The sequence below is a fragment of the Phoca vitulina genome, unplaced genomic scaffold, assembly GCF_004348235.1.
Source record: "Phoca vitulina isolate PV1807 unplaced genomic scaffold, GSC_HSeal_1.0 scaffold6, whole genome shotgun sequence".
NCBI lineage: Eukaryota > Metazoa > Chordata > Mammalia > Carnivora > Phocidae > Phoca > Phoca vitulina.
In genome coordinates, this window is record NW_022589709.1 from 60,042,796 (window position 1) to 60,068,929 (window position 26,134).

At 37.9% G+C, this 26,134-nt stretch overlaps 1 protein-coding gene across 3 annotated transcripts in view; it reads right to left on the reverse strand.

Moving 5' to 3' along the window:
* RNF180 (ring finger protein 180) overlaps positions 1-26,134 on the reverse strand; it is a 198,132-nt gene that overhangs the window by 167,329 nt on the left and 4,669 nt on the right. For all 3 annotated transcript variants that reach the window (XM_032404348.1, XM_032404349.1, XM_032404350.1), the window contains exon 2: positions 2,398-2,532. In XM_032404348.1, the coding sequence (XP_032260239.1) occupies positions 2,398-2,532 (135 nt within the window). The remainder of the gene's footprint in view (positions 1-2,397; positions 2,533-26,134) is intronic.

Below are 26,134 nucleotides of genomic sequence, written 5' to 3' on the forward strand. Positions count from 1 at the left end.
TAATGAGAGAACAAAATGCTAGCAGGGTAACAACGTCCCCAGAAAATATACTCTAAACAAATCAGAAAAGACCTGAAGCAGTGGGAAAAGAAAGGGAAAGAGAAAAAAGAAAAGGAAAGAAAAAAAGAAAAAAGAAAAAGATAAAGATAAAAACAAACAAAAGCAGAACAAAACAAAACAAAACAAAAACAGAATGTGATCAGATATGATCAGGCTGGATTATAGATCAGTGCCACACACTAGATTTTGGGTGTATTTTGGTCTGTTAAAAGAAAGTCCCTCCCAAAATTTTAAAGAAAGAAAAACTTATATATGTACAAAAATAAGGGTTGATATGATGAAGGGATGGAATATAACTGTAAAGATGGAAATTATAAAAAATTTTTAAAAAGGATTTGATAAGTTGTTTGAAAAAAGAAAGAAGAGGATAAAAAAAAAAAAAGAAAGAAAGAAAAAAGGGAGAGAATGTGATCAGGCAGGGGAGTAGAAAAAAACCATACACTAGAGATTTAGAGTATATTTTGATCTGTTAGAAGAAACTATCTCAAGATTTTAAAGAGAGAACAACTTATATATATATGCCAAAAATACGGGTAACTACTATGAAGGGATAGAATATGACTTTAAAAATGAAAAATAAAAATGTTTTTTTTTTTAAAAAAGGGATTGATAAGATGTTGGTTGAAAAAGGGAAAAAGAAAAATTCAAAAAAAAAAGAAAAAAGGAAAAAAGAAAAAAAGACAGTTAAAAAAAATAATTAACTTTGAAAGACTAAAGAATCATGGTAAAAAAGCCATGAATTCTATGTGCAGTGTTCCCCTAGCGCTGGAGTTCTGCCGTTCTCATTGATCGGTAAACTTGGTCTTGGCTGGCTGTTCTCGCTGATCTTCTGGGGGAGGGGCCTGTTGCTGTGGTTCCCAAATGTCTTTGCCGGAGGCAAAATTGCCCCGCCCTTTCCGGTCCGGGCTAAGTAATCTGCTCGGGTTTGCTCTCCGGAGCTTTTGTTCCCTGCAAGCTCTCCGTACAGCTTTGGAGGCGGAGAGTGAAAATGGCGGCCTCCCAGTCTCCGCCCCGGCGGAGCCGAGAACTCAGGGTCCCGCTCCTCAGTGAGCCCCCAGAGAAAAGCCGTCAGTCACTCCCGTCTCCCCGGTCTCCCGCCGCACTCCGTGCTCACCCGGCCTGTGACCACGCCTTTCTATCTGGCACCCGACCCCGGGTGGAGTCTCCAAACCCAGCAGATCCCCGCGGTGCGCTCCCGCACCTCTCCTCCTGGGGGAAGAAGGTGAGTCTCCCCGGATCTGCCGCTTGTTGGGTCCCTGCTGGAGGAGCAGTGGCCCGACTGTGCCGCGGATCACGGTTTATGGCAACCCCGAGCTGAGAGCCCGCGCCTGGGCTCCGTCTCTGCAGCCGGCTTCCCTGCTCCGATACCTGGGAGCTCTGCCGCACTCAGGCACCCCCGGTCTTTCTGTGACCCCGAGGGTCCTGAGACCACACTGTCCCGCGAGGGTTCCACCCCCCACTTCGCCACCAGAGTGCCGTCCCTCAGCGGAGCAGACTTCTAAAAGTTCCGACTTTGTGCTCCGTGGCTCTATCACTTGCCAGAAGCGGCCGTGGGAGGCCCCTCCCCCGCCGTCTATCCTCCCGAATATCGCCTCGGATTCACTTCTCCGCACGTCCTACCTTCCAGAAAGTGGTCACTTTTCTGTTCAGAGAGTTGTTGCTCTTCTTTTCTTTGATCTCCTGTTGAGTTTGTAGGTGTTCAGAATGGTTTGATCCCTATCCAGCTGAATTCCTGAGAGGAGACGAAATCCAGGTCTCCTACTCCTCCGCCATCTTGCTCCGCCCCCCCAGTTTAGGGATTTTATTTTTATTGTTTAAAAACCATTTATTTTTACCAGGATGTCCAATTAAATGCTTTTAAATATTTAGATTTTCCTATTGACTTTCAAATTACATTAACTTCCTCTTCTAGGCCCATATTGAATACTAAATATATATATATATATATATATGCACACAAATATATACATATGTATTTATACATATATAAAAAAAATAGGTTTTCCATTTCTTACCAGGATCTTGAACTTAATTATGACTAAGGTTCATTCATGGTGGGGATACGAAAAACACTGACCATTATCTTCAACTTACATCTAAAATATTGTACTTCAAACTTTAAGGGCATGTTAATGTTAGCAGGTAAATGTACAATTAATTTTAGCCATGGAAGATGGGATGCCTTCTGAGTATCCCTTTGAAATGTTTCCAATGGTAAAGTAAAATAAGGTAAAAGAACCTAAGCCAAGTGTTAAAGGACAGGTGTGCACCGGTGACGGTGCCCACAGCATTCGGATACTAGGAAAGTGTTTGAAGACTGGAGCTCACAGTACTCACCGTAATCACTTGATTCTCAAGATATTTCATCAAACAACCAGAACTTGCTATACATTTTTTACATTTCCAACAACGAAGAATACTTATGTCTTCTTGATTATGATTTTGAGTTATCAATTCTTCACTTCTTTTCATCTGTGGAAAAATTAATACAATTTTTAAAATGTTGAACTGTGTCAGATTAAATGTGATTTTCTAAACCGTAACCACAACATTAGCTACATGTGGATCAGAAGAAAGAGAATTATCATTTAACGAGGTGCCTACTAGTTACCAGGTCTTAGGCTAGTGGCACTCTATAAGCTATGTCCTGGATTGAAAATTCCATTTAATTACGATGATGATGCATTTTGTTAGTGACTACCAGCTTATTTTTGCAGAACATATTACATCTATTTATTTCCACCTTTCTCTCACTAAAAGTCATAAAAGGCAACTGCTGAAGGGCCAATAAGTAAGTTAATGCAGGGGAGCCTGGGTGGCTCAGTCGTTAAGCATCTGCCTTCGGCTCAGGTCATGATCCCAGGGTCCTGGGATCGAGCCCCTCATCAGGCTCCTTGCGCGGTGGGAAGCCTGCTTCTCCCTCTCCCACTCCCCCTGCTTGTGTTCCCTCTCACGCTATGTCTCTCTCTGTCAAGTAAATAAAATCTTTAAAAAAAAAAAAAAAGTAAGTTAATGCAGTGGCTTTAAAGGAGTCCTAACAAAGAACTATAAATATTCTTCTAAATAGGAAGTTTTAAATACCCACAGCATTAAATTTGAAATATAATAGAATTTATTGAGTTGTAGTTAATTATGTGAAAATGGGGAGTACTTATTTTAAATTGATGGCAAAAATTCCTTATCCCGAATGCAGTAATTTCTCTTGTATATCGTACTCAATGGAATAGTTATTATACTACACCTTGTGGTATATGTAGTCAAACAAAAAGACTTAGAGAACAGCCCTACCAATTGTGTAGTCTATTTTTATACCTGAGATTTTATGTAAATAATGTAAATTAGACCATTCTGGCAGAAGAGTTTCACACTAATAAGGATCCCAAAATAGGTGGAGTATATTTATTAACTGGCCTGGTAACAGTTTATTCGAAAGAAAGGAAATGTCTACTAAGCTATCCATAAGGGACTGACAAACTTCCCTGGCCACATTTCCCCATTTGTTAGCTCTGTCATTTTTCATTCATTCATTCATTCAACATTTACTGACAGCTAACCAAAGGCCACACAGTGAGTCAAACTCCGGGGGGCAACAAGCTGAGTAACATGTATTTTCTGTGTTAGAGGTACTCACCGTGCTATAGCTCAACAGTTTTCCACCTGAGATCATTACATTCGCTTGGGAAGCTTTAAAAAATGATGCCTAGGCCCCACTCCTAGAAATTTTAACTTATTTGGAGATGGGGAGGGAACTAGGAGTGGGCACTTTTTAAAGTATGGTCAGGGTGAAGACAGAGATGTATTACAGAAGCTATTAACTAAATTGGAACAGCTGTTAAGGACTATAAAAGAGGGAACACTGATGAACCTTAACCACATTTAAAGGATTTAAGGAACCCTGCCTGGGAGGGCACAGCATGCCCCTCTTGCAGCCCATCTACCCCTGCCTGGGAGGGCACAGCATGCCCCTCTTGCAGCTAATCCCAGTTCTGTCTCCACGGACATCGTCAGAGCCCAACTCAGTCCAATTGCCTACTCTGTTTAAACTATGTCCTCAATAATCTCAATAATATCTTAATTTGCAAATGTCCTATCTCCTCCTGCTTGATGTGCCTTTCTTCATTGTTGAAACCCTCTCCTCTTTGGCACTCCTTTCTCCTCTCTTCATTCTTAGTGTCTTATGTCCTCATCTCCCTTTTAACCACAAGCGGCTCTTAGCCAAGAGTGGGGACTTGCAAGGAGGGGTCCTATCAGAATCAATGATGGAGAAACTCCCTATCTGCTTATGTTCCCCCCTCTCCCTAAGATCCACACACACCTCCCGGTTCCTCCACCCCTCCCCCCATATCAACATTTTTCCATGCTTTCTTGGGGTGCAAGTATGTAATTAGAAAAAATCCTGTAGGTGAGTCTAATCAGTATTCACTGAAAATCACTGAAAATTACACTGTGTGACAAGTCTTACATCAATGATTTCTAAATCTGTATATCTGATTTTTGTCTTATTCCAAAGCTCTAGAGAAATAATTCCACTTCCAGATGTCAACTGCACATCTCTAAATGAATCTCTTTCAAGGGCCTTTGTACTGGCTGTTTGCTGTCTAGATCTGTGCTACCCCATAGGGTAGCCACTAGTCAGCTGTATTACTGAGCACTTCAGATGTGGCTAATTTCAACTGAGATGTGCAGTAAGCATAAAGTACACAGTGGATTTTGAATATTTAGTAGGAAAAAAGAATGCTAAATATCAATATTTTTACATTAATTTCACGTTGAAATATTTTTAATATACTGAGTCAAGTAGACTATTTTGTAAAAATTAACTTCACTTGTTTTTTACTTTAATTTGACTACTACAGTTTTCAAATTACATCTGTGACTTGTGTCATGCAGTTGGATGGGACTTGTCCAGACCTCCTCCTCACAGGTGTGTGCCTCATTCTTATCACTCAGATCTGAGCTCAAAGTTATCCCTTAGTAGCATGGTATACTCAGCACCTGGGGGAGTTTATTTCAATGTAGGTCACAGGGCCACATTCCCAGAGATTCTAGTTCAATGTTCCTACGGTAGAAGTGGCATATTTAACAAGCACACTCGGTTATTATTAGGGTGATCCAAAGACCACACTTTGAGAGACACCAACCTACAGAATACAGTCTAAGCTCCATATGTCAAAAAAGGTCCCTTAGGTGTAGCTCAAGGGATCTCTGTGATGGAACTGTTCTGAATCTGACTGCAGCGGTGTTCATATGAATCTATACATGTGATAAACTGCCCAGAACTAAATACACACACACACACACACACACACACACAAGAGTGCATGTAATTGGTGAGATCTGAATAAAGTAAATGATTTGAAGGGTATACAGGATCTCTCCGTGAATCTATAATTCACAATTCATAGTCAGATCTACAACTATCTCGAAAGGAAAAGTTAAAAAAAAATTTTTTTACCACATACATTAATAACTCAAAATTTTTAAAAGTCATAGTATTTTTACCAATTCAGTGTCCTGGCATACTTATATAATCCTCTATACTGCCTTTTCTCAATACTTTTGGCTGCATACTTTTTGATTGCCTCTTTGTACAAGGGATATTTTCTATAAGGAGAGTAAGAATATCATATAGTCTTTCCTCTTCAAAAAAAAAGCAAAAAGCAAAAACCAAAGCCTCTTTATACCCTTAAAATCAGACTCCCAACTGTTTCTCAAATCTTGGCATCCCCTCCATGAACACTCCACCAACACTAATGCAGATCTTTGTGCGCTTCCCTAAAATTACCTTTTCCGCGTTCATACTTTCAATTTGCTGTTCTCTCTTCCTGTAATATCATTTCTCTTTCCCCTGACTTTATGTTAAGAAACACTTTTTACCCTTTAAGGCTAAACTCAGATTTTTCTTTCACAGATGCTTCCCAGGAAAATACAATTACACCGTCTTCCATGTTCCTATAGTACTTCACACACACCTCTATGGCAGCACTAGTCATGCTGCATCACACTTATCTCTGCGTACGTGTGTCCTATCAATAACTACAAGTTCCTAAAAAGCACAGTATTCTATTCAACTCTATATTCTTCCGACCAAACATGGTACCTGGTACCAAAAAAGACACTCAACAAACGTTTGTTGAAATCAAATCAACAAGATCTGGGAGATAGCTCAGCTCACACAAAGTCTTTTTCCAATACCAAGTGTTAAGTATGTCTGGCCAACTGTCAGTGGGACAAATCAAATAGAGATCCTATTGTAAAATGTGAGGAGCCCAAGAAATAAAGCTATGTTTATATATATATATCTTAGCTTAAAAGGAGAACTGGAGGTTACCCAACAGCGATATAAGAGAGCTGAGGTGGCTTCTGTCAAAGAATTTATGCTAAAAGAGTCAAATATGGTAAATGAACCTATTAACAAAATGGTAGTCTTTGAATAAATCTGAACACAGCATCTTCATTGGCTGATAACTCAAACTCATCCCACCTCAGCACCCTAGATACTAGTATTGGTTCTAGGAAGACAGAACTGTATAAGTAAACTAGTGCAAACTGGTTTCTTAATTCTGTGATACCCTGGGGTCCAAACAATTTTGGGTAGCACACATCTGCACCACATAGCTTTTTAATACTTTGAGGACTTTGGGGTAGCAACTAGAGTACTACAGAAGCAAACAAAAAAGGAACAGATAGGTGATCTTGGCAAATAGTACAATACAAAAATGAACTAACTGCCGAGTACATATGGCTGTCTCACAATGCTCAGAAATACATACAGGGACTGTTCAGAGGGGCTGGGTTCTGAGTCAACAGATGCAGAGGATAAACTGTAGAATTCTGATATTATTGTTCATATGACTACAGTGCAACTTACAAGTGCGTAAGGCCTTAAGAATTCAGGTATAGGGGTGCCTGGGTGGCTAAGTCAGTTAAGCGTCTGACTCTTGATTTCTGTTCAGGTCATGATCTCAGGGTCATGGGATCAAGCCGTGCATAGAGCTCTGCGCTCAGTGGGGAGTCTGCTTGAGGATTCTCTCTCCCCCTCTCCTTCTGCCCCTCCCGCTGCTTACGCTCACTCTCTCTCCCTCTTTCTCTGGCTCTCTAAAATAAATTAAAAAAAAAAAAAAAAAAAGAATTCGGGCATAGCAGTCTCTGGCTGCTTTTCTCACAAATCCTATTCCTCATTTCTTACTCCAGTTCTGGTCAGATCAGATATATACATTTTTCTAACATGGAATGCTCCCCTTGGACCCTAGTTCTTCCCACCATGTAAGTCTTTGTCATGCTAACCTTCTTATCTCCTATCCCACACCTGTCTCTTGGACCAAGCTAGCTACTAATACCTGCTTGATTTTCTCCATGTTGCCTGTTCATAGATTTCCCCTTGGCTGTATTTCACTACCTATCCTGATACTCTCATCACTTTCTGGTATTTCCTCAATGCACTGGGCATTTGGAAAATAATGTTTTCTTGAGTTATGCATATCTCCCAAATATCAACACATTTCATTACAGAATATCAAAGGTCACATGAGTTAATATCACCACCACCCCCAGCAAAAAAGTTATTTAAATATTGGGCCATAGTCAAGCTCATAGTGGTGGATACAAGTTTTCCAAAGTGCTCATTTTTGTTTAAAGCTAAAATTCCATCACTTGAAATAAAGACTGCCAAATATCCAAGTCCAAAGAACCATGGTTTGTCAATCATTTAAGTAAAAATGGTATGCCATGGAAAGGTGTATGGTTCAGCTCTCAACTAAAACACCTGAAAGGGCTTTTCCTCAAGACCACCATCAGCTTTTAGCATACTATAGAAGTGCTTTATGCACGGATGCCTGGGTGGCTCAGTTGGTTAAGCATCTGCCTTCAGCTAAGGTCATAATCCCAGGGTCCTGGGATCGAGTCCAGCATCAAGCTCCTTGCTCAGCGGGGAGGCTGCTTCTCCCTCCCCTTGCTTGTGTGTGCGCTCGCGCTCTCTCTCTTGTTCTCTCTCTCTCCTGGACAAATAAGTAAAATCTTAAAAAAAAAAAAAAAAAAAAAAAGAAGTGCTTTATGCATTCTTTCTTTTTTTACTCACATAGAGCATTAAAAAGGTATTTCAGAGGAAAGATTTAAGATCAATAATATGTACCACTTCAATAACCAGTTTTTTTAACTGCATATGAGGGTAGTGAAGAATAAAATGACTACTAGTATAGTTTGTCATCAATGCCTTGATTCTCCTAAGGGACCAGCAGTTTTAATCCCTATTGTTTTTGCATTAATGAAAATGTTAACAATTAAAAAATTTTAGGCAAATGACATCTTAATATTACCAAGAAAACAGTTTGGCCAGATTCTCTGAAAGGTCTTAGAGACACAAGGGACTATGGACCACATTTTGAGAACTTCTATTTTATGTAAAACTGCTGTCCCCAAAATATTGCCTATGAAAATTTTATTTCTCACCAATATCTTTTAAAATATTTAAGAAGGATGTATGAGTCCCTACGGAGAAATATATTTATAATGAATTAAGTTGAAATTTTCTGTAAAGCTAACAACTGAATTATAAACTCCATAAAGAAGCTTCATTCCTGTCTATCTCTATTTACCACTTTTCCTGGTAAAATATCAGTGTTTGGTACAGAACTAATTCCACACTCCTGGGTCTTCAAGATTTGCCCACTTTCTCTGTTGTTCATGAGTTTAAACTGGACCTGAAGTGGACAAAATTATCAATTTTAAAAATCAACCTAAAATTAGAAAACATGAATAAACCACTTAACAACTTTAAAAACTAAAACAGAACTCAAAATATTGTCTCCAAAACCCATAAAAAATAGGGAGGGAGGTCCAGACAAAAATGATCTAATTGGCAAATTTTACTGATCCTTTAAGAAATGGGTAGTCTTTATAACTTATGTAACTATATAACTTATATAAAAGAAAGACTAGCTCCGAAAATATAACTTTTACCTATCAGGTTGACAAGGATACATAAAACAAGGTGAGTATAAGAAAATTATATACCAATTTATTTATGAACATAGATGCTAGAAGCCTAAATAAGATATTAGCCAACAGAACCCATCAATTAAAAGAAAAAAGTATTTTGACCAAATAAGATTATTTTCAGAAATTCAAGGAAGGTACAAAATAGAAATCTATTCAATATATTCAACAAACTAAAAGATTCAAAGAAAAAAAACACACAACCACCTTAAAAGATGCAAAATAAAACTTGTGAAATTCCACACTTAATCATCATTAAAAAATGAAAATACTTAGCATTGTAGAAATAGAAGGAAGTTTCCTTAACTTGACAAGGAGGGAATTTATTGAAAACTTTAGTAATTATAATACTTGATCACAAAACTTTTAAAAGTATCCCCTGAAAATCAAGAAAAGAAGACAATGGTGCTCACTATTCACCATATTATTCAACTTCATAGCAGAACTACTAGCTAACACAATAGAAGGAACATAAAAGGTTTAAGGACAGAAAAGAGTTAATAAGTGAAAACGAAACTAAATTTCTTTTCTAATAAACGACATCCTTTTTTTTCTTTTTGTGCTGCAGATGTTTCCATCTTCTTAGGACTACATAAATCACAGTGGTTAGCAAGTTTGTTCCTTGATACTGAGGAGAAAATGTCTGGATAAACAACATTTCTACCGCACGCGCGGGCGCGCACACGATTTCTTTGTTCCCTTACCACATTGCTCATTCTCTTGATTTTCATCTCAACTACATCACTTTTATTTACGTGGTACTGTATATAAAACTTTCATATATCGGTATATGTATTTGGCTTAAAATGTTTAAATTCAACTTTAAAAAAAGATTTTATTTATTTTAAAGAGAGAAAGAGAGAGAAAGAGAGCATGCGCTCTTGAGCAGGGGGAGGGGCAGAGGAAGAGGGAGAGACAGAATCCCAAGCCGACTCCACCCTGAGCATGGAGCCTGGCCTGGGGCTTGATCTCATGACCCTGAGATCATGACCTGAGCTGAAATCAAAAGAGTTGGACCCTTACCGGACTGAGCCACCCAGGTGCCCCGAAATTCAACTTTCTGATTTACATTCAATACTTCCAGTATTAGTAGTGAGCAGAAGGACACCCCCTTCCCCAAGTACATTTCTTACCAGTTTACATGGTAAGAATAAAAATCATGGAAAATATTCTCTCACCTGTTTTCCTTATTGGAAGGACATACTGTGCTGCTCAAAGAAATCTTCTAGAACACAATGTTACATTTAAAAATAAGGTATTGCATTACTAGTAATGTACTAATTCTAATGTAGTATTGGTTTCTCAGTCTGGGTACTTACTTACTGGTACATGTACTCGCTTTGTGAAAATTCATCAGGCTGTACACTTGTGATCCATTTCCTTTTCTCTATGTAACAACTTTCAATATAAAAATTACTTTAAAAACTTGCAGTGACTTTAAGTCAGTGCCTGTTTCCCTCTCCCCTACCATATAATCCCACGGTTGCCTCTATTTGAGAACAGTGGGTAAAGAATGCTCAATATGGAGCAATACCTATAGTGGCAACTTTCATCATCTAGTCCTGGTTACGAGGTCAGTTTTTATGATAGGTGAAAGTCAAGGAATTCCAGTGGGAATGGGACTAGGAATCAGAGATGTGTTTTCCTACCTCTGTTTAGAGCGGGATTACTTACCCTTTACCAAGGACAAACTGGAGAATACAGAAAATGTAGCAATGTGCCCCTGCTGGTCTCTCATTATAAAACTGATGTGCCAAAAATCAGTTTATACATGGATACAGTCCTAGCCCCTTTCACCACCAAAGAATTGGTTAAATGCTAAAGAAGCCTTTTGTAATCCAAATCCTGAACAAGTTGGAATGGGTCAAGATAGAAAAACCTAATGTTAAGACCTCTCAGATAAGCATAATAGTGCGCAATGTGCTACTCTCCACCCCAACTTCAAGTTTAACACATCAGACAACAACAACAAAAAACCATTTTTGTGTTTCATGCAAAGAACTTTGTATTCTAACTTTTCTATCAAAATAGTAAAAAAAGAGACAGTTTTAAATTAGTGATTTCCAGCAGTTTCATCATCTTTATATATTATTACCTAATATCTGGGCAGAGAGAGGGAGGGATGAATAGGTGGAACACAGGGGAATTTTAGGGCAGTGAAACTACAGTTTAGAATACTAGAATAGTGGATACATGATGTTATATGTGCGTTAAAACCTACAGAACCATATACAACACAAAGGGCAAACCCTAATGTAAACAGTGGACTTTAGTTAAAAATAATATATCAATATCCGTTCATTAATTATAACAAGCGTCATTACACTAACAGTAAATGTTAATAGGAGAAACTGTACAGGGGGAGAGGAATACATGGGAGCTTTCTTTACTTCCTGCTCATTTTTCTTTTTTTTTTTTTGTTAAGCTAAAACTGCTCTAAAAATAAAGTGCATTAAAAAATATATAATTATTTTGATGTCTAATAATAGCATTATTTACTCAAAGTTATTAGCATTCGTTAACAAAACAAGGTAAATTTATTTTTGCCTTGGTTACTTAAATAATTCAAAATAGCTCTTCCTCTGAAATTTGATATAGTTTTTTTAAATATAAGAACAATTTCTACATTGTAGAACAGGTATGATACCTGTTTTGGTTTACTTGGGATACTGTAACAGAATACCACAGACTGGGTGGCTTAAACAAGAGAAATTTATTTGCTCACAGTTCTGGAGACTAGAAATCCACTATCAGGGTGCCAGGAATTTGGGTCTCTCTACCTTCCAGACAGCTGCTTTTCCCCTGTATCTTCACATGGCCTTTCCACCGTCCATTTCTGGTGCCTCTTCCCATTCTTATAAGGATAACAGTCCTATTAGATTATGGCCTTACCCTTATGACCTCACTTAACCTTAGTTACATCTTTGAAGGCCCTATCTCCAAATACCATCATATTGGGGGTTAGTGTTTGAACAGATGGATTTGGTGGGGTAGGTGGGGGGGGGGGCAGAGTTCAGTCCATAACATTTCTTCCTCTGGTACCCAAAATGCATGGCCTCCTCACATGCAAAATACATGCACCCTATCCTAATAGCTCCAAAAATCTTAACCCATTCCAGAATCAATTCCAAGTAGCATCTAAGTCAACTATGGGTGACATTTGAAGTATTGTTGAGGCAAAATTCTTCTACAGCTGTGAACCTGTGAAACCAGAACAATTATGTGCTTCTAAAATAAAATGGTGGGACAGGCAGAGGGCAGACTCAGTTCTATGCATGAAATACAAAAAGGTCTTTTTTTGTTGTCTGACTGATGTGTTCAACTTTAAAAAAAAAAGTCAGTGTAAAGAGAAAAATCTGAAAGAAAAGAGGAGACAAGTCCCAGGCAAGTCTAAAACCCAGCAAGTCAAATTTCATGGGATATTAAGGCTCAAAAATAATTTTCTTGGGCTCACTGCTCTGCCCTTGAGGGCCCACCGAGGTGGTGGTTTTGTCTTCTGTTCACTGCACAGGTGGCTCGGTACCCTTGACCACGGGAGGCACTCTTGCCCCCGAGGCTATGGGCAATGACAGCCTGGCCAGATGAAACTGCACAGGTGGCCCCACACTATGAAACTCAGGAGGGGATAGCCTTGGCCCCTGGGCCTGTGGATTCAGGGCCTGGAAAGGCAGTGGCCATCCTGCTGATCTCAGTTACCCTCAGGGTCATTCTTCCCTTTTCTTGAAGGATAAGATATGCTCACAGCTGGGTAGCTCTCTTGTCCTGTTTTATAGGATCCCATAAATTTAAAAGCTTTTCTTCCCTCTGTCCCCTTCAGTTCAAACTGGCAGTGTCTCTGCTGGTATCTCATCTCTATTCTCTGTGTTTGTAGAGAAGGCTAATTAGATGCAAAGGCATTCTCTTTTTGGAGGAATTAGGACAACATACCTATTGGATTAGGGCCCGATCCTATGACCTCATTTAACCTTAATTACCTCCTTAAAGGCCCTTACTCCAAATAAAGTTACGTTAGGGGTTAGGGCTTCAACATACGGATATGGGGGTGGGGGGGGAGACAGTTCAGTCCATAATAGTACCTAGAGATACCAAGCCAATTTTCTCAACTTTCACATTATTAGAATGCTCATGTTTTATTGTGTTTCCTGTTAAAGAATGTGTAAAATAAAAGTTCTGGCATAAAAGAAAAAAATACTTAGTTCATAATTCCTCAAAAGGCAAAAGTTATCTGTTAGTGAAAAAGAAAGAAATACGGCCAAAGAATGTACAGGTCCCTTATCAATTATTTATGAATTTCTTAAAATTAGAACCAAAGGACGTAAAATTGGTAAAAATGTGATACGAGTAATACATACCAAATTAGAAAATAAAACCCTAAACTGATTTAGCCAATTCAAACCATCTCAGAGCAAATAACATTTCTAACTTTTTTTTTTAAGAAAAAACTAATGAAACTATACTACAGTAAGAGTTGATGTCAACCTCAACTCTCAATACCATGTTAACTCAGTATCATGTTACTATTATGTTATCTAAATGATGAGGCATCTCTCTCTCTCATATCTGCTGGAGACTGGCTTAGAAGCAGTAGGTCATAGATAAATATGTCAGTGGGAGTCTATTTTCTACGGATGAGATAGGATTCCTCTTTAATGTACAACCAAAACAGACATTAGCTCTTATAAAGGAATGATTACATGGAGGAAAAATAAATAAATAGAGACAGACTGTCAGTCTTAACTCTGTTGCAATGATGACAGCAGTAAAACATTTCTATTAAAAGAAATTTGAGTATTTATTTTTTTTAAAAAAGGATTTTATTTATTGATTTGAGAGAGGAGGAGAGAGCATGAGCAGGGGTGGGACAGAGGGAGAGGGAGAAGCAGACTTCCCACTGAGCAGGGAGCCAGACGTAGGGCTTGATCTCAGGACCCTGGGATCACGACCTGAGCTGAAGACAGACACTTAACCCAGTGAGCCACCCAGGCACCAAGTAGTTCATATATATGTGTGTGTGTGTGTATATATATATATATATATATATAATATATAGGTATATATACATATATATGTCATATATATGTATATGTACATATATACATTATATATAGGTATATATACCTATATATGATATATATATATATCTTTCCTACATATATGAAGTTAATAAAAATGTACTAATGTCTGGCAGGATTTTTTTAGAGAATGACTACTAAAATCGAGAGAAAATGACTTGCAAAATAGGTATATTCCACTACTGGTTAAGGAACACACTGGTCATACCTTCTGCGGGCTTAAATTAAAAATATGTATATGTTTTTTTTGCTTAAAAGCATCATGGTGTATTTTCAGCTTTTAGACTAAGGCATAGTTTGTCAGCTAAAGGTTGTATACTGGAAGTGTTTGGTACATTATGTCTCCATAAAATGAGAAGGATTATTCCTTTTGTAATATAAAAAGCAGAATGTTCTTAATGAAAGAGAAATCTCATTGTTATATAGGACACAGTAACCGCAGAAGTAATCCACAACTATTTCACAGAAGTGGGCTTTGGAACCATGATTGTGAACATGAATAGGACACCTGATGTAGTAAATCTAATGAAAATAACCTGCACGGATATTATTTCGTTCACTGATGCCAGGTCGGCTCCCCTTGCTGATGGTCGATCTTTTCTTTTTTTTTAAATTTTCTTATTGTTATGTTAATCCCCATACATTACATCATTAGTTTTAGATATAGTGTTCCATGATTCATTGTTTGTGCATAACACCCAGTGCTCTCCCCTTGCTGATGGTCGATCTTGATGTGTGTTGTCAACACAGAAGAATAAAATGTGCCCAAATCCAAGCAAGCCAAAGTAAAGAAGTATCAATAACACTGTAATCAATTGTCAGTAAAAAGTTACAAAAATATAAATGACTTAGTTTTCAAAGTAATAAACAGTCACTACATTTGTTTGTGACCTGTATAATAACACATCAGGACCCAAAAGTAACCTTATGTTAAGCAGAAATTAAAAAGGGGTCTTACAGATACGACTAGATTCCTATGGAATTTATATGCCTTATGTGGCTTAGTAGTTATTTCTAGAACACACGTTATTTAGTGAAAGCTAGCTTACAATTCAGCATTCCTCTTCCATTAGTTTTCAGTCTCTCTCAAGGGTATCAGATCCCATGTAAGTACAAGTAAGGGACTGAATTGGGTGATTTCTAAACTGCCAATCCTGCAATTCTAGACTTAGTAGCTATAGAGACTAAAATGGCAATCGGAGCCAGCAAATTATTAATTCTAAAAATATCTAAGTCACAAATCACAGAGAGAGCACTCAGTCTTCTTTAGTAACTGTTGATGTTACACACTTCTGGATTCAAATGTGATAAAGTCAACTTCAACAGCTTTATTTAAATGGTGCTGCATATACTTTGGTATTCACATCCAGAAACATTTTACTTGAAAAGCACCCAACTTTTGTTGATAACTAAGTATTGAGTAGTTCACACTACCTCATCTCCATCTACTTACCCTCACCCATCCTCTCTTCTACCTCCCCTGGAAATGCTGAACTCCTAGGCATGATGCAAAGCATATTCAATTTTAAGGAGAAAAGGTAATATGAATTTGATCCTGTAGTAGCTACCAGTTACTTCCTACCTTCTCCTGTTAACTTCTTAAGCTACATACTACAATGTAATACCACCTCTTTATTCTTTTAAATTCCTCCTTTTTCCTTTTCTTTCTCTCACAAACATACCTCATTCAGCCTTGAATGCTCACTGCAGTTTTTCAATACAAGTCACACTTTTAAGAATTGTTAAAAAAAAAAAAATCATTGAAGAAGCACAGACATTGACATTTTGTAACTTGTATTTTGATTAATCTTGCCCATTTTAACTGCTACCATTCTTTGGTAAAAGAATGAATTTGGGGCACTTGGGTGGCTCAGTCAGGTAAGCCTATGACTCTTGATTTCAACTCAGGTCATGATCTCAGGGTCGTGAGATTGAGCTCCGACTGGCTCTGTGCTGGGCGTGGAACCTGCTTAAGAGTCTCTCTCCCTCTCCCTCTGCCCTCACTCCTCCCGCTCACGTGCACACATGCACATGCCCTCTTTCTCTGTGTCAAAAAAATTAAAATTAAAATTAAAAAAGGAATGAAATGATGTTCTAAAGATGAATGAAAATAATAGTGTGTAGGACACATATATTCACTAATTTCTTCACACTACTTTCTAAGGAGAAAATATGAGAAAAGGTAGAAATTACATACTGTAATTTAACAGAACTGTAAGGAAAGCAAAATACACTTTACAAATAAATGGTGTATTTTTGTATTCACATGTAAATATTAGAAATCACCATTGTTAAGTAAGTCTGCCATTTTTTGTTTCAAGGAATAGATTTAGTAATTTTGGGAATTTTTGAGCAATCTAAAATATGTCTAATGTATTTTAAATAAAACTCCCAATAATATTCCTAACTGGAAGAGACAGTAGGAAGATGAAAATAAAATCAGGATTAATTTAATTAAATTAAAATTTAATTAATTTAAAATTAATTTAAAATTAAGCTTTGAAGCTACAGATATTCATTCATTCAATAAGTATTTGCCAAGCACCTACTACTTTTTCAGGGAATACGAAGAATAACACATACATGTACTATGAACACGTATGAGAAGTTGAGAGGGGTTCTAAGCCAGTTGGGTGGGAGAGCATACACAAAATTATCAGGGTTCTGGGAGGGAAACATCTCAATAAAGAATTGATTCTGAGGTTAAATGGAGGCTTATTTCCCCAAATGTTTCTCAGACTGATTTCTTAGAATTACTCACACTGATTTCTTAGAAAAAAAAGAAAAGTAAAAAAATCCCTCAGACTATAAGGGATTTACTTTATGTGAAATATTTTAATATGATGTGAGTCATGGTCTTAATCAAAAGGTGGTACTAAGTAGTTGTCTAACTTGCCATGCTTTTATTGGGTGGCTATATTATTTTTGATGGGTCAAGTATCCACAGCCAAGAAATGATTCAGATGAGAAAATGGCAGCAAAGACAAGCACACTGACCTGGCTTCAAAATCCATTTTTCCTCTAGGCAAAAGGAACAGTTATACAGAGAGGCTTTTTGTTGGCTACAGAGGCAGCTATATACTAGGTTACTGCGAAAGATTGCTAGATAACTGAGACCAAAAAAAAAAAAAAAGTAGCTCTGTCCCAGTGGATAAAGCACTGACCTGGAAGCCAAAAACTTTGGGCTTGTTTATTTTACTTAATTATCTCATCATCTTCCCCCCAAAAGGGTTTACAGCTCCTGGTATTTTACTGCTTGCTCTTTCCTGAGCAGTCTTTACCTCTGAATAGTTCATGAGTTACTTAAGCCTCTGATTAATACTCAAGTCACTGCACCATCAGGTATGACACTAACGCATACATTTGTTTCTTCCTATAAACTGTAAGCTCCCAGAAAAAGGTGTAAGATTTAGTTTTAGATAAAATTCTTTTTTAAAAAAATATTTTATTTGTTTGAGACAGAGGGAGAGAAAGACAGCATGAGTAGGGGGCAGGGCAGAGGGAGAGGGAGAAACAGACTCCCCCGCTGAGCAGGGAGCCCGATGAGGGGCTCGATCCCAGGACCCCAAGATCATGACCTGAGCCAAAGGCAGACACTTAACTGACTGAGCCACCCAGGCACCCCAAGTTTTAGATACAATTCTAAGTATAAAGCAGAAATATGGTTATTAAAACTATCCGTTACCTCTTCTACCAGATAAACGTCATTATAATGGAAAAACACTGCTGCAGTAATCCAGCCAAAAGACAAGACTCTAATCAGGGTGGTAGCGGTGGTGGTAGTAAATAACGGTCAAATTCTGGATATACACTGTAGATAGAGCAAACAGGATTTCCAGACAGATTGAACATAGGGTCTAAGAGAAGAATCAAGCATAGCTCCAAATTTTTTAGCATGAGCAACTCTAGGACGGAACTGCCATCAACTGATATGGGGAAGGATGCAGGTGCAACAGGAGGGTAGATCAGGAGTTCAGCTTAGGATATATTAAATTTGAGAGGCCTATTTGACTTTTTTTTTTTTTTTAAAGATTTTATTTATTTATTTGACAGAGAGCTAGAGAGCACAAGTAGGCAGAGTGGAAGGGAGAAGCAGGCTCCCTGCTAAGCAGGGAGCCTGATGTGGGGCTCGATCCCAGCACCCTGGGACCATGACCTGAGCCGAAGGCAGATGCTTAACGACTGAGCCACCCAGGTGCCCCTTGACTTTCAAATATAACTATTAAGTACACAGCTGGATTCAGGATTCTGGACTTGTAAAGAGTGTCTGAGCAGATTTAAATGTGGGATGGTTCTCTAAAGCCAGAAAATACTTAAGATCTACTTAAAGCCGTAAGTATGAAAAACAACCAAATACTGACCCCTCATTCTCACTCCGTTCCTTCTGAGTTTTATTATCTTGGAATATAAACTCTACCATGAGACAAATATGGGGCCCTGTTTGTGGACCTGTCTCTCCAGAAAGAACAGTTTCACACTAAACAGGTGCTTAAGGGACATCGCCAGCACAAGAATACTCTTTAGGGAAGTTTCTCAGTTTGGGGGTCCCTGGCTCATTCTGGTAGTATAAATTCGAGACCTAAAATCTAGAAGTTAAGGCTTCTCAGGTGATTTAGACGACATGAGAATCTGAAAATGGATAAAGGGAAAGAATCAAATAAGCACTTATTCTTCCTTTGCTATACAAACTATTTTAGGGTAACCAAATAGTTAACGAGGAAAAACTCACAAGGCATCATGCTAATAAATGTAGGATGATTAATACAATCACCATTTTTCAACCTCTAATAAAATGATAGAGTTAGGGAAAAAGACCATCAGTCATACTAAAAACATTAGAAAAAAAGGGTGGTGAACATTTTACAATGTATGTACAAGGCTGTACCACATGAACTCAACCCTAACATCATAACTAAACAACCATAAGCAAATACAGGACAACTGTATTAGTTTGCTAGGGCTACCATAACGAAGTACCATAGACTGGATGGCTTTAATAGAAATTTTTCTCACAGTTCTGGAAGCTAGAGGTCTAAAATCAAGGGACCATCAGGATTGGTTTCCTCTGAGTTTTTTCTCTTTGGGTTTTAGATGGCTTCCTTCTCATGGATCTTCATACGGTCTCTGGAGGCACCCATCCTGATGTCTTTTTGTGAATCCAAATTTCCTCTGCCTATAAGGACACCACTTAAGACTGGATAAAGGCCTACCAAACAGCCTCATTCTAACTTAAGCCCCTCTTTAAAGGCTTTATCTCCAAACACAGTCACATTCTGAGATACTGGGAATTAGCGCTTCAACATATTAATTTGCAAGGACACATTTCAGCCCATAACAACAAACAAACACTACGCACCTCTTCATATAATGCAATTAAAAGTATTCAGCACCATCTATATTCTTTAAAAAAAAAAATTAACCGGAATCAAATCAAGCAAGCCGCTAAATCCAAGAACCATTTTCTTTACTAAATGAAGAATAAGGAAACATGTTAAATGACACCATAAGCATACAACTGGCCGTATACACAATGTGAAAAATTCTACAAATGACTTGTTTTTTTTTTTTTTCAACAAACAAATGAATTTTTAAGAGGGAGGAGAAACTTAAGAGCTATATCAGTCAAATGCAATGTGTAGACCGTGTTTCAATCCTGATTCAAAGAAATCAACTCTAAAAAATATGTTTTTGATACAAATGGGGAAAATTACACATTAGGTATTGGATGATACTAAAAAATGGTTAACCTTGTGGACGTGATAATATAACGCTGTTATTTTTTTTAAAGGTCCTCAGGCTAGAGATAAATACTGTAACTTTCATTATTCACAGGCAAAACTATATAATGTAGAAACAAATGATATAATGTAGGAAAAAGAAAAATGAAAGAATAATAGCTATTGAAGCTGGCTGATGAATACATGAGGATTCCTTATGCCATTCTCTCTACTTCTGTGTATGTTTGAAATTTTTTATAAATTAAATTTTTAGATGAGACTTTTCTCTGTGTTCTGCTCAGAGACTAGGCCAATATAGACTTCGGTCTAATCTCTCTGTGTCAGCAGACAATGTTTTTTTTCTTATCTACTGTTATACTGAGAATGTTGCCCTTTCTAAGTCCTGGCTTTACAGGGATTTTTCTGTTGCCAACTCCCTGCCCTCATGTGTACCCAAGGATTCTGGTCTCCTGGATGAGTAGGAGTATTAAAAACAAAATAAAAGAAACAACAAGCCTGTAGGTCAGTGAGCCTAGGCGACCTCACCCTAGGAGCAAGGACAGTTTCTGTCACGTGTCTACTTTCCAAGCTCTCCCCACCTGTGTTCTTTTTGGTTCCTCTGCTTTCTTTTACTTTGTTACAATTTCATCTATGAATCTACATGATACATAGTCAAATATTTCTAGACAAGTTCTAGGTATCTGTAGCATAGGTTTTCAGGTTATCACAACTGGTAGCCTTTCCTTCAGTTAACTACTCCAAGAAAAACTACTTATTCCTGTTATTTAGCAATGTCACTCAGAGTTATAGTCATGATTCTTAGAATTTGTTCTGAAAACTTGAAAATCCTGAAAGGAAGGTGAGGGAAGAGGATTAAGGTGGATTGAGGGCAAAAGCTTGTTTGCCAGTTTTTTTCAAAAGGACAGAATGGAGGGGAGCCTGGGTGGCGCAGTCAGTTTTGCGTCTGGCTCTTGATTTCAGCTCATGTCATATTCCCAGGGTCCTGGGATCAAGCCCCACATTGGCTTCTGTGATCTGCTTGTCCTTCTCCGTCGCCCTTTGCCCCTCCCCAACTCGTGCACCTGCTCTTTCTCTAATCTTTAAAAAAAATAAGAAGGGTAGAATGGAATTTCTCTAACAGACTAAGGAAGAAATGTGGAGAAAGGAAGACATTTCATTCTATACACTCTATAAACAATAAGCAAATAAATGTGCGGCCTCAAAAATTCTAGGCCAGAAATTATGGTTCTAGTCACCAAAATTTTACTTTATGAAAATCTGAAACATTTTAATTCTCTACACTGAAAGAAGAGTCTGTCGAAAATGCAAAACCAATCATTACTCTCCTGCTTCCTTCAGAGGCTTCCTAGTGCTCTGCTGACCAGGCTGCTGCCTATGCTCTGGCCCGTCTGCCCTATAGTCCAGCGTCCAGCCTTTTCCAGATCCTCCACTCTACTGCCTCCCTCCTCCTCCTCTGATCATTGGATCCCTGGAAAGCTTACCTGTAGCCTCTAGTGAGTACCTCCATATCCTTCGAGTCTCAGCTTAAATACCCCTTTCTGAAGGGGTGGGGATAATAAACTATTATTTTCCACTGAAGACCTTTCTAGTTCGCCCTCAGAACATTCATCACACTTTTAATTACTTGTTCCATGTCAATCTTCCTTGCTGAGTTGCAAGCTCTTTGACAGTTCAATCTACTATAGTGCTGACACAGTGTGGGGCACCAATCAGTTGACTGAGTAAGCAAGTAAGCAGAGGCAAGACCAAAAAAAAAAAAAAAAAAAATCACTTCCTTACTTTGCTTAAAGTCAAGGCACAATTTATTGGCATCACCAGGGAACTCTCGCAAACACCACCAAAGGAAGCTGGTCTCAGCCTCATAAAGCTGTTATAGAGATTGACGTTTTAGAGGCTCCATCTTAGAAGACTGTCTGAGTTGCATGACATCATATGTGGTTTGAGGACTGTGTGTTACTGGATGTATTCAAATTATTTATAAACCTCTATGGAGCAATCCATCAGAAAACTAGACTTTTTCTCTTTTTAATTAGCAAAGGGCCAGAAAGAGATACGTTCTTTATATTTTTAAACTAAAATCTCTATATATACAACATGAAGTCAAAGCGTTGATATTATTTTAAATACTAGCTAGTATTTTTTGAGGACAGTACTTATTAAACGACATTAGCTCCTTTAATCATCAGAACATTCCTGTGAAGTTAGAATTGTTAACTTCATTTTATAGATAAGGAAACTGAGGCCTAGAGAACTTAAGTAACTTCCTAAACTATTCTCACCACTTTGTGAGGACAAAGTTCTTAATTTCTTGAGTCTTACGAGTTATAAGGATAAGAGGAGTGAAGTGGATTGAAGCCCTCACAGACAGTTTAAAGTTGGGATGGGGGTGCAAAGTGCTCTCTGTTAAGCTATTTACTGGAACAGAGAAGGCAAAAACATCACTGGCTGTCCACCCCCACCCCCCCTCCTGCTGGCATCTTAGATGACTACAGTTAAGAAGAGCAGAAGGTAAGGCATGGAAGCGGTAACTAGTTACAACAAACATCAAGATCTATTTTCAGTCTTGATCAACTTTTGGGTGGCATCGGAAGCACTCTCCTTTAACCCTTCTAACAATAAAACAGGGTCCAATAAGTCAACAGAGCCTACAAAAACTGCACACACTCCTAGCTTACCATCTGGATATTGGTACTTTTTTGCTTTTAACATTTGCATTTTTGCATACTTTACATCACGACATACCTAATGGACCATCATTTATTCTCCCATTTACCACTGTCTGGCAAGCAAATGCTTGTCTACGCAGAACCTGCTGTTCTACACAGACAATCCTTCATCATGGATCGCTCTGAAATTCAGTGAACCTCTGAACTAAGAAGACAAGGCCTATGATAATCCTAAAACAGCCATGCTGCATAGTTGTTCTTTCTGTCCTCCCCTTCCCTGAGGCCCTCAGAGGCTACTGAAGAATGTACGGGTTAGCTTGCCTTCTTTAAGTCTTTCTGCACCTGTGATACACTAATTTATCCCACATTCTGAGCAGTTACGCATGATTCAGTACCTCTAACATCCATAATTTCTCAACAAAATGTTTAATGATGATCAGTAAGATTTCCTAATGAAACTGATTCGATTTATGACATTTCTTTTAAGAATACCAGTATTTAAGAAAGCAGCAGTGGCACTTTTGCCCTCATACAAAATCTTGAAAGGGATTCCCAAATATCAACTTGACAAAAGAAAAGAAGAGCTTAAATATTTCACTATTTGCAGAGCCCCTGAAGCATAAATTGAATATTCTGAATACAAAACATAGTATTCACTCAACTACTACCTATCAAGCCTTTGAAATTAATGTTACATCACAATTCCTTTTAATAATCAATCTTCCTTTGTTCCACAGTATTTCAGAGATTTCATTTTAGGAATGAATCACAGGAAGGCCTGACTAGACTTGGTGTGAAACAAAGTAAAAAAATTACCGTGGTCACTCTTCTGCCCACTGACTCAGATCTATGGTGGCAGAGCTTGCTGATACACAAAGCGCTCAATCTGGTTTCCCTATCTCTAGCAGGCTTCCACCAACTAGTTCCCTTTTCTCTCTTCGGTTCTTCAGAGGGGGCATCATGCGCCACCCTTTATCACCTATCCATTTCCCTGGGAGAGAAACTGACAGGACCCATGAAAACAGGTACAAACTGCAATTGCTGCCAAATACTATAACAGGCTTCTTTGCATTTCAGCTCTGCAAATGCTCTGTGGCAGCCACCACAAACCCCCTACATTCCCACCTGTGCATTTGCTGAAATTTGCGTCGAATACAGAAAGTGAAAGAACATCCAGGAGTTTCAGAGCAGTATCTGAGAGGTTGAGAGGGATGTCTTCCCAGTCTGCTAGTTGGTAAAGGACCTACCCACCTGAGGGAATTGACTGAAGGGCAGAAAGAAGCCTCTTTGTACTCATCAGGCAGTCTGTGTCAATAGGCAAGGGTGGCATAGGGAATGAAGGTGCTAATGCAGAGAAACTCTTCTTAGCAGAGGACAATCTGTGTCCTAAGGTCACCTCCTCCTAGTTTTTGTGTTTTATGAGTTTTTTGTTTTGTTTTGCTTTATGTCGTGTTTTCATTTTACTCTACATCTTCATAGGAACTTAATAAAAATGAGAAAAAACTACACTGGAGGCTGCTATTCAGATACCACTTTTGAACTGGGAAACTTTTGTACAACTTGTTAAAAGATTAATAATTTTATGCATATTCCAGTGTTAAGTTTTTGGCATGTTTACTTCTTATCTATATATAATTTATATAAGTAAGGTAAAAAGCTGCAAAACTTAGGAAAACACTATTTCTAGAAGAGGAAATGCAAATGGCTAGCAATCATATGGAACGTGTTCAATTTCACCCAAATCAGGAAAGTTAAAATTAAAATAAGATACCATTTCACGACCATTACATTGGGGAAAATTTAAATGTCTGACAATATCCCATGTAAAAACGGTATGAAGCAACATCAAGAGTCTCATAAACTTCCACGGGGAAGTACAACTAGGCACAAGCATTTTGGAAAGCAACTTAGCAAAATTTGGTAAGAGAGAATGTTTATCTACTGATTTTCAGTTTTACATCTAGGTTCTTATGTACATAAAAAATATATAGGAACATCCCATGTTAGCAACACTTTACAATAGATTTGACAAATTTTTGTTCATTGATACAATTTAATACTGTATAGCAATAAAAGCAAACTAAAGGTACATGTATCTACAAAAATTCCTAAATTACGTTAAATAAGGAAAAAAGGCTACAGAAATATACTTGTTAAAGAATGACACAACATAGTAACAGTCACAAAAAAACTTTCAAGGCATGTGCAACAATGTTCTATCTTCTTTACAGATAGATGCTGAGGTAGCCTAAGTTTAAAAACATGAATGGGAATAAAAGACACCAAGTTTAGGATAATGGTAACCACTGAGGAGGAGCCTAAGAGGGCTTAAATCTTACCATTTAAAAAATCAGAAAAAATAATAAAATGTTAATTTTTATATGACTAAGTAATGAGAACATGAGGGTTCACTGTATTGTTTATTTGAAATGTGTTATTTTTCTAAACTTCAAATTTTTTATTAATAACATGGAAATCAAATACTTTGCATTCTGTATCATAAGCATTTCTCAATGTTAAATATCTAAAACATTTATTTTGCTTTCAAGAGTACATAAATCAATATTAGAATTGCATTTGAGCCTTATGCACAGTGCTATATATACAATGAGGAGAAAAGGGGCTACAACCATAACCTTTGGGTCAAAGTGATTACCTTTGCTAGTGCTTCTCATGTGTTGTGTATCTGAAATATCTAAATATTTTTTAAAAGAACAGATGCTCAATAAACAAACAAACAGATGCTCAAGCCTTATCCTAAACCTGCTTGCATCAGAATCATTGCATTGAGAACCACATACACTAAGGCTGAAAACCACTGATCTATCAAAATGGCACAAAGAGAAAAATGAGCAACCTTGATTGATTTAGACAAGTCACATGGTTGAAATGGTGAAGGTAACAGATTTGCCAATGACACGCAGACAGTTCTATGTCTCCTGTGCACTGTACAAGCAAAACATAAAGTATGAAAAAATAAGTAACTGAGAAGGCATGTATAATAATACCATACCATCTAACACCATAAGGGGGAAGAAAAACATAGTGGTTCAAATGAAATGGATTATTCGTAAATAAAGTATTCTTGCATGTTAGTAACTAAATTAGATAAGAAAAAAAACAGGACATCACAGGACTGCAAGAGAGTGAAGCTGGGTTATTTATTTCCGCAGCTCCTTCCCTGCCTGATCACAGAAAGGCCAGAGCTGTAGCTAGACAGCCTTTTCCACATAGCTACCCTCTTTGTGTTTAGTCATGGTTCCCTTCTTATATCCATTCAGGCCTACACACGATAATGGCTCTCACTGCTGCTAGTCCTGGGACGCTTCACCATCCACTGTTCATTTCTTTTAATGCAGGCATTTCAAGTTAAACTCTTTCAACTTAAACTCTTCTCCATTACCCTATTTGAGACTGCAATCTATTTTCTACTAGAACAGTAACTGATATAATTACAAAGCATGAAGACACTGTGCCTGAGTATCTGATTAATAAATTTATTTCATAGATCTAATGTTGTAAGCTGATACACCCTGCTATTATCCAGTGTTCTAGTTGACGCACATGATTCAGAAAAAAATATGTATTTAAGGTATGCCTTGTG